General features: G+C 46.2%; 1 protein-coding gene across 1 annotated transcript in view; it reads right to left on the reverse strand.

The window, feature by feature from the left end:
- Positions 1-10,000, reverse strand: part of hig (hikaru genki) — a 140,647-nt gene that overhangs the window by 22,162 nt on the left and 108,485 nt on the right. The window contains exons 6-7 of the mRNA XM_069305766.1: positions 8,055-8,220; positions 1,965-2,141 (exon numbers count right to left, since the gene is read on the reverse strand). Coding sequence (XP_069161867.1) covers positions 1,965-2,141; positions 8,055-8,220 — 343 coding nt within the window. The remainder of the gene's footprint in view (positions 1-1,964; positions 2,142-8,054; positions 8,221-10,000) is intronic.

Below are 10,000 nucleotides of genomic sequence, written 5' to 3' on the forward strand. Positions count from 1 at the left end.
CTAGTAGTAAAATAGGTACCTGGGTGTTAGTCAGCTGTCACGGGCTGCTTCCTGGGGGTGGAGGCCTGGTCGAGGACCGGGCCGCGGGGACACTAAAGCCCCGAAATCATCTCAAGAAGATAATCTCAAGAAGAAGATCCTTTACACAACCATACACAACACAACCACCAATCATTATGTCTGGCCCAATCACTTGGGGGTGGACGGTAGAGCGACGGTCTCACTTCACGCAGGTCGGCGTTCAATCCCCGACCGTCCACAAGTGGTTGGGCACCATTCCTTCCCCACCGTCTTCATTACTTAAGTAATGCTAGGAGACTTTGGGTAATTACATGCACCCAGGTTAGGTCAGGTCAGGGTAGGTCAGGGAAGGTTAGGTCAGGTCAGGTTAGGTCAGGGAAGGTTAGGTCAGGTCAGGTCAGGTTAGGTCAGGGAAGGTCAGGTCAGGTCAGGTTAGGTCAGGTTAGGTCAGGTCAGGGTAGGTCAGGTCAGGTCAGGTTAGGTCAGGGAAGGTTAGGTCAGGTCAGGTCAGGGAAGGTCAGGTCAGGTCAGGTTAGGTCAGGGAAGGTCAGGTTAGGTCAGGGAAGGTCACGTTAGGTCAGGGAAGGTCAGGTCAGGTTAGGTCACGGAAGGTCACGGAAGGTCAGGTCAGGTCAGGGTAGGTCAGGTTAACCTAATAACTAGCACATTGTCTTACTTTAAATCAGTAACACATTTAAATCAGACGTGACTGTGTACCGTAAGTGGGCGGGGGGGGGGGGCACGACACAATCACAGGCAAGCACTTGGACAACAAAGTCTTTGAGGCAGACGGACCTGTTGTGGGAGGACACGCGCACAACTTTAATTGCAATTGTTGAAGCGGGGAATACAACGCCCCTTATGTCTTCATCAATGTAATAATAATAATAATAATAATAATAATAATAATAATAATAATAATAATAATAATAATAATAAGAAGAAGAAGAAGAATGTAATGAAGATGGTTATCATGGTCATTAATGTATAGTTTATAATTATGATATCGCTACTACTCTCGCTATAATTGTTCAAACTTACCAGATAACACACCTGAAACCTTCAGACGCTAGGAGGTGGGGTTCAAGAGCTCGATCTCAGTCCCGCTAAGTCACTAATAGGGAGGCATTGATAGGTAAGCACAGTGGCCAAGTGCTGATCCGTCTACAGTTGTGTTCTGTTAAGTACCAATATGTGAGCCATTTTATGAAGGACGGTGGGGACCGTCCTCAGACCTTCCTCCAAGTACTATATAGTCATACTGGCTTAGCACTTTCACCTAATTACCTTACACCAATGGCTTGTTTTATTAGTCTTCACAAAATTTCAATTTCAAAAATTCAATTTCAATTTCAATTTCAAATTTCAATTCAATTCAAAATTAATTGTGGTCACAATTGCCTTCGTGTTATGTGTAGCGGTAAATGGGTGCGATCGGTTTAATTACAATTATTACTTAACCTATACCGTTGATAGGTTAAGTAATAATTGTAATTACGAAGCTATAAGATGCTTATTTTAACATACTAAGTAGGTTAGGTAAGGTCGGTGTTTTCTATGAAGCTTTTCAAGGGAAACTATTATGTTTAGTATGTCACCTATGCACGCAACTGATAAGTCAATATTGACTTATTAAATTTGCGAGAACGGGTTGGCCACTCACCAGTGAGGTACTGGAGTGACCGTATGGCGGCGCCACTCACCAGTGAGGTACTGGAGTGACCGTGTGGAGGCGCCACTCACCTGTGAGGTACTGGAGTGACCGTATGGAGGCGCCACTCACCTGTGAGGTACTGGAGTGACCGTGTGGAGGCGCCACTCACCTGTGAGGTACTGGAGTGACCGTGTGGAGGCGCCACTCACCTGTGGGGTACTGGAGTGACCGTATGGCGCCGCCACTCACCTGTGGGGTACTGGAGTGACCGTATGGCGCCGCCACTCACCTGTGGGGTACTGGCGGTAGTTGGAGGTCCAGCCCCAGGTGGGGTTGCCGTGGACCCTGGGGTAGAGACAGTCCAGGTGGAGGATGGAACCCGGGAGCAGCACCAGGGAGCCCCCCACGTCCAGCACCCCTTCTCCCCCCGCCACCGACCAGTCCAGCGCCGGGGGGGAGTCGTCCGCTGCACCGAAGGGGAGGGAGGGGGCAGGGGGAGCGAGATAACACGTTAGTGAGGGAGTTTTGGAGGAGAGTTAAAGATGTGAGGTTTGTAGAAATGGGTCACAGAGTTCAGGGGGTGGGGTGAGGGAGTTGGAGGTGTTTGGCGGAGGGGGAGAAGGAGTTGGAGGCGTTTGGGGGAGGGGGAGGGGGAGGGGGTGTTGGGGGGAGGGGGAGTTGGAGGTGTTTGGGGGGAGGTGTTTGGGGGAGGGGGGAGGGGGAGGGGGAGGGGGAGGGGGAGGGGGAGTTGGAGGTGTTTGGAGGAGGGGGAGGGAAGACTTGGAGGTGTTTGGAGGAGGGGGGAGGGAGGACTTGGAGGTACATATGGGGAATATAACATGGGAAGACTAACCCATATATCTCCAAAAACACACACCACACTCCTCCCAACACACAGGGGAGACAAGACACACATATGACTTAAAAAGCTTAAGCTGCGAAAATGTATATAAATTCATGTCATAATCAGTTTCTTATATATCTTGTCATCTGTCCTCATGCTAGGCTCGTCCAAGCGGCGGCCGTCCCCTAAGACGTATTCGTTAATTTTAACGTACTGCGTATTCCACACTTGTATTTTCTCAATTATAAGTTACTGTTATTATTACATATCAGAATGTGATGAGTTGCTAGACCTAATTTTGGTTAGGCCAGGTGATTAGGTTCTGTTGGCAATTACTGATATTTGCAGGAGGTGGGTGATGCCCTGAGGACGGGTTGGTTGATGAGGACGGGCTGGTTGATGAGGACGGACTGGTTGATGAGGACGGGCTGGTTGGTGAGGACGGGCTGGTTGATGAGGACGGGCTGGTTGATGAGGACGGGCTGGTTGATGAGGACGGGCTGGTTGGTGAGGACGGGCTGGTTGATGAGGACGGGCTGGTTGATGAGGACGGGCTGGTTGATGAGGACGGGCTGGTTGATGAGGACGGGCTGGTTGATGAGGACGGGCTGGTTGATGAGGACGGGTTGGTGTTGATGAGGACGGGTTGGTTGGTGAGGACGGGCTGACCCCTCCCCAACCCCCCTTCTAAATAGGGTCCTCAAACCCCTCCCCCGTCTTCCGACAGAACCCCCACCACCCCCCCACCAGACAGGACCGCTCCACCTCCCCTCCCCAAGGGCCGTGGAGGAAACCCCTACAATACGACAATCAAAATACAAAAATAACAATACTGGAGTTTGAAAACGTATTTATTTGAGGAAGGTGCGGACCCGGGAGTATAGTGGCGCGCGCTGACTGCTTGACGGGGCCCCACGCCTCGCTCATTGCTACAATAACAGGCGGTTATGTTCAGGTAAAAGCTATTTGCCCGGCCAACATGGCTGCGCCTGGAGTGTCTATACCTGCGTCCGGAGTGACTATACCTGCGCCCGGAGTGACTATACCTGCGCCCGGAGTGACTACCTGCGCCCGGAGTGACTATACCTGCGCCCAGAGTGTCTATACCTACGCCGGGAGTGTCTATACCTGCGCCCGGAGTGACTATACCTGCGCCCGGAGTGACTATACCTGTGCCAGGAGTGACTATACCTGCGCCCGGAGTGACTATACCTGCTCCCGGAATGACTATACCTGCGTCCGGAGTGACTATACCTGCGCCCGGAGTGACTATACCTGCGCCCGGAGTGACTATACCTGCGCCCGGAGTGACTATACCTGCGCCCGGAGTGACTATACCTGCGCCCGGAGTGACTATACCTGCGCCACAGGCAGCTACAGGTGGCGACAAAGCAACTTGTCCTCGACTCAAGTCCAAGTGACCATCACCAGTCAAACACAATTATATATTTGATAAATCTACACCGTCAATTGTTATATTATACGCCATTAACTGTTTGTTGATTGATTTATCTACTTAGAACATTAACTAGAATGGCGTTGAGTTCCTCGACATGTTCCAACATGTTCCCCCCCTCGAGTCATGGAGGATTAGACTTTGTGGAAACTATTTTCAGATTATAACTATGGAAATAATCCAGCGGCAGTTGTGTCGCGCGGGAAAATTAACAAAAGCAGATCTTGTTAATCCTTTAAAACGCTCGATGTTTACCCTCTGTTGAAAATGGTATTGTTGTGGGGTTTTAGCCCCGGGATTCCCGCCGTCCCCCACCCAGACCCACAATGCACCGCGCGCGCGGGACTGTTTACACAATGGCGCCAGTCAGTAAATATCCCCTTTCATCCTGCAAAGCGCTTTGGCTACCTTGTTCTTTTTAAAAGATACACTTTGAATATACGCACGCACGCACATACATACACGCATACATGCATGCATACACACACACACACACACACACACACACACACACACACACACACACACACACACACACACACACACACACACACACCAGAAGGAAACCAGAATTATGTGAACATGTTTGTGGATGGTGCTAAGATACTGGGGAAGACAGGAGACGCAGACGAGTGTATTGCCCTTCAAATTGATCTAGTTAAAGTAAGTGCTTGGAGCTTGAAGTGGCAAATGAAATTCAATGTGAATAAATGCCATGTTATGGAATGTGGAATCGAGAAAATAGACCACACACAACTTACGAATTATGTGGAAAGGAATTACAGAACTCTAATAAAGAAGGAGACGTATGGGTGGTCTTGGATAGTAAGCTGTCGCCAGAGGAACACATAAAGAACATTGTGAGAGGAGCGTATGACTCGCTTACCAACTTCAGACTTGCTTTTAATTATATGGAGGGTGAAATACTAAAGAAACTGTTCATGATTTTTGTGAGACCAAAATTTGAATAGTTTGTATGGTGCCCAAATCTGAAAAAGCACATAAAGAAACTGAAAAAGATGCAACGGCACCTTTTCCAGTTTATTTAAAAATGGCTCCGGAACTGAAAAGCAAGAGTTACGAGGAGAGACTAGATGCATTAAATATACCGAATCTAGAAGATAGAAGAAAAACAGGAGATATGATCATCATTTACAAAATACTAACAGGAATCGACCAAATTGACAAAGGAATTTCTGAAACCAGTAACTTCACGAACAAGAGGACACAGATTTAAGTTAAGGAAATAAAGGTGCCGGACAAATATCAGAAAGTTTTCTTTCGCAAACAGAGTGGTAGACGGTTGGAACAAGTTAGGTGATAAGGTGGTGGAGGCCAAACCCGTCAGTAGTTTCAAAGCGATATACGACAAAGAGTGCTGGGAAGACGGGACACCATGAGCGTAGTTCTCAATCCTGTAACTACACTTAGGTAATTACACACACACACACACACCTGGGGTCTATGTTCTCCTATTCCACATATGGAATGTGGAATAGAAGAACATAGACCTCACACAACCTATAAATTATGTGAGAAATCTTTAAAGAATTCTGATAAAGAAAGAGATCTAGGGGGGGTTCTAGATAGAAAACTGTCACCTGAGGGCCACATAAAGAATATTGTGCGAGGAGCCTATGCCACGCTTTCTAACTTCAGAATTGTTTCTAAATCCATGGATGGCGATATACTAAAGAAATTGTTCACGACTTTAGTTAGGCGAAAGCTAGAATATGCAGCAGTTGTGTGGTGCCCATATCTTAAGAAGCACATCAACAAACTGGAAAAGGTGCAAAGACATGCTACTAAGTGGCTCCCAGAACTGAAGGGCAAGAGCTACGAGGAGAGGTTAGAGGCATTAAATATGCCAAAACTAGAAGACAGAAGAAAAAGAGGTGATATGATCCTACGTACAAAATAGTAACAGGAATTGATAAAATCGATAGGGAAGATTTCCTGAGTCCTGGAACTTTAAGAACAAAAGGTCATAGATTTAAACTAGCTAAACACAGATGCCGAAGAAATATAAGAAAATTCACTTTCGCAAACAGTGGTAGACGGTTGGAACAAGTTAGGGGAGAAGGTGGTGGAGGCCAAGACCGTCAGTAGTTTCAAAGCGTTATATGACAGAGTGCTGGGAAGACGGGACACCACGAACGTAGCTCTCATCATGTAACTACACTTAGGTAATTACGCTACGGAGATTACAAGCCGAGTGGACAAGCGGGAGGAATGGTCCAGAATATGGCTACTAAAGCTTAACTCATGTGAGTGTAATGTAATGAAATTAGGTGGAGGGAGCAGGAGGCTGAACACAAGATACCATCTGGGAGGTGAACTCCTGCAAGAGTCAAACAAAGAGAAAGATCTGGGGGTTGATATCACACCGAACCTGTCCCCACAGGTGGAAACTGAGTACCCAAATGAGCAACACAGACATTATACAGAATTTGTTCAGTGTCAGATTAGTTTACAAATGGAATGCATTAAGCAGTGATGTGGTGGAGGCTGACTCCGTACACGGTTTCAAATGTAAATATGATAGAGCCCAATAGGCTCAGGAACCTGTACACCTGAGCCCAATAGGCTCAGGAACCTGTAAACCTGAGCCCAATAGGCTTAGGAACCTGTACACCTGAGCCCAATAGGCTCAGGAACCTGTACACCTGAGCCTAATAGTCTCAGGAACTTGTCCTGTCCAGTCCAGTTGATAGACAGTTGAGAGGCGGGACCAAAGAGCAGAAGCTCAACCCCCGCAAGCACAACTAGGTGAGTACACACACACACACACAAAAGCATGCACATATGAACTGCAGAAAGCAGCAACAGCAGCACACATAATGAGATCAACCACTAGTTATCGAGGGACCTAATTCACGAAGAGATCGATTAGGAGTCGAGGAATCTCCAAGGTGGATAAGAAACGTGGGGAGCAAAGTTAGTAGAAGCTATGGTTAGAAACATCTGAACACAACATGTAAAATAATGCCACAGGAGGAAGGGCAGGAGATACACCAAGCCTACTGGGCCTGATATTTACCCAGAACGAGGAAGCAGCAATCAAGAACCTGGAACATAAAATACCGCTGGAGCCTGTGATCACTGTGTCCTGGTCTTTGATTATGTGACGGAACGTAAACAATCACCAAAAGAAAAGAGGTCAGAGGGGCATGAGAGTAGAATATAGAAAATGGGATTACTTGAACATAAGAAAGCAACAGGTAAAGATGCAATGGCAGTAAGATCTTATTTATTTATTTGTTTGTTTATATACAAGAAGGTACATTGGGTTTGAGAGAATACATAGCATAGTATTTACAATCTTGTAAAGCCACTAGTACGCGCAGCGATTCGGGCAGAAAACGCTGCGCGTTTTCGAAACGAAAACGAAATCTTAGAAGGAAAAACAGTCCAGGAAATGATAAAACATATCAAACGGAGATACACAAGAGACTGAGGAGAGAAAGATTCATACCAAGAACAAGGGAAAAGGAAGGAGAGAATATGATATTCCAATTCCATATTCACAATGAGAATATTCCGATTCTAATAAATATAAATACTGAAATCTTTATAAATAACATGACTAACAATAGAAAACATAGAAAACATGACTTTTCAATTCTTTTCCGCCAAGAGGCAGCAAAGGTCATATGTTTACATTTAACTATAATCACACTTGCATATTAGTATGCAAATGTGATTATGTATTTTATCTAAAGCTCAGTTATCCACGGGTTAACCCCAAAGGTATCATTTTTTAAAATTAAGATTATAATTCTACTTTACCCCATTTAGACCAAATATGTCTAAAGTACTAATAACAATATAATTAAACCCATGAAAGAGGATTTAGTAAATCTAACAAATTAGAATCTATAATCTAACAAGCTGATCCAACTCATTGTAGAAGTCGGATGAATAGTTAGCGCGGCTATAACAACATAATTAAACCCCATAGAAGAGGATTTAGTAAATCTAACAATTTACAATCCATAATCTAACAAGCTGATCCAACTACTCATTGTAGAAGACGGATGAGTAGTTAGCGCGGCTAAAAAACTAGTAATCCAACTCACCGGAGTAGTTGGAGAAGTAGTTAGTGTGGATACAGACGGGAAATCTTCCTGTCCACTTAGCGTTGGTGCAGGTGAGTCGAGAGTCTCCAAGGAGCTTGTACTTGCCCGGCCTCTCACACCGAGCTGCGATGACGGCCCCGTGGGGGAACTCCAGCTCCGGAGACGGCTGTGGGGAGACAAGACATACCTTGAGGTTATCCTACCGTCTTCACCAGGTTATCATACCTAGGTCACAAGGCGTAGCTTGAGGTTATCCTACCGTCTTCACCAGGTTATCATACCTAGGTCACAAGGCGTAGCTTGAGGTTATCTCACCGTCTTCACCAGGTTATCATACCTAGGTCACAAGGCGTAGCTTGAGGTTATCTCACCGTCTTCACCAGGTTATCATACCTAGGTCATAAAAGTATTTGTGTGTATGTCTGATACCATACTACTTGTGTAAAGGAGGAAATGTAGATGTTTATCTCTCAGAATGTTTGGTAATATGTTTATTGTTTGTGATGTGTGTCTATGTATGTATTAACACGTTGTACTGAACGGGGTGAGAATAGCTTGAGCTACCTCATCCCTTTGTGTGGATTTTACATCAATAAACTTATTTAAATTTCAATTTCAATCAGCATGGTCATGTTACTATGGTTCCATGGTGTTGCATTTGTGGTCATGGTGAGGTGATTAGGGGTAAGGTGATTGTTTATATGGTCAACTGGTTTCATCTAAGGTCAATCTCGTCAATTAGGGGTCAATGTAAGATGTTTGGTCATAGCTATATGTGATATCTAACGATATTTAAGAGTTTCACACGCATTTTTTTTTATATTGGTCCCAAAATGGGACTAGATTCTTAGGCCTGGTCCCTCTCCGTGTGAAAGCCTGACTGCAGAACATAACAAAGGTGATATTCCGCTGGACATGTCAACTTGACCAAAACGTCAACTTTGTAAAGACAAAATACCGGACGTCTGAGTGTTCTATCAAGACGATAGCAACAAAAATATTCTTGTCTGTTATTTATATATAACGTGACGTTGGCTACTCATGTGGTGTTTATGAGGCGATAGTGAGTAGTGTTGAAGAGAAGCGTCCTCATGGATACCACATACACCATGATCGACACCCACACCTCTACCTGGCCTGGGTGTCGACACCCACACCCACACCTGGCCTGGGTGTCGACACCCACACCCACACCTGGCCTGGGTGTCGACACCCACATCTCAGCCACACCATCTGATGCTGGCTAGGTAGTGGGGCATACTGCTACATCGTCCTTCACTCCTATCCCATCCACCTTCCTGCCCAAGACCCACCCTTCTTCACGACCCACTCCACCCTAGCCTATACCCACCCACTCCGCCGCCCATATCACCCTTGCCCACTCCTGGCCCGGTCTCCACCCGCCGCCCCTGCCTCCCCGCCTACCCACTGGCCCTCCGATACGACACATTTTCCGGCCGCTGGACGCTATTTTCCTCCAGAGTGAATGACTGCTACCGACGGGGCGTGTGGGAGTGCTATAGTGGGCGGTGTGGCGAGGGCGGTGTGGAGTGGGTGGCGTGGAGTGGGCGGCGTGGCGAGGAATGGGCCAGGCGTGGTTGGAAGACCTCCCTGCCTTACAAGCGACCTTAAGACAAGAGACTGACACACCAGACGCCCGGCGCTCATTTCATTACAAACTTTCTTATGCACTCAGAGGGAAAAATTGAACATTACTGTCGGCTTCCAATATAATATTTTATTTTAACAAAAAAACTTTCATTTTCTCTGATATCCAATAAACTATTCCCTCAAGAAGAGAGAGACCACTTTCAGAAGAAAACAAATGAAGGCGATATATTCAAGTCTCCTACACGGGTACCAGAGAAAAATTTGCATTTGGGGTTTGACTTGATCTTTCTTGAGACATCTCCCCCTCCCTCGTGGTTCCCCTTCCTCAAAGTATA

This window comes from Procambarus clarkii, chromosome 56, assembly GCF_040958095.1.
Source record: "Procambarus clarkii isolate CNS0578487 chromosome 56, FALCON_Pclarkii_2.0, whole genome shotgun sequence".
Lineage (NCBI taxonomy): Eukaryota > Metazoa > Arthropoda > Malacostraca > Decapoda > Cambaridae > Procambarus > Procambarus clarkii.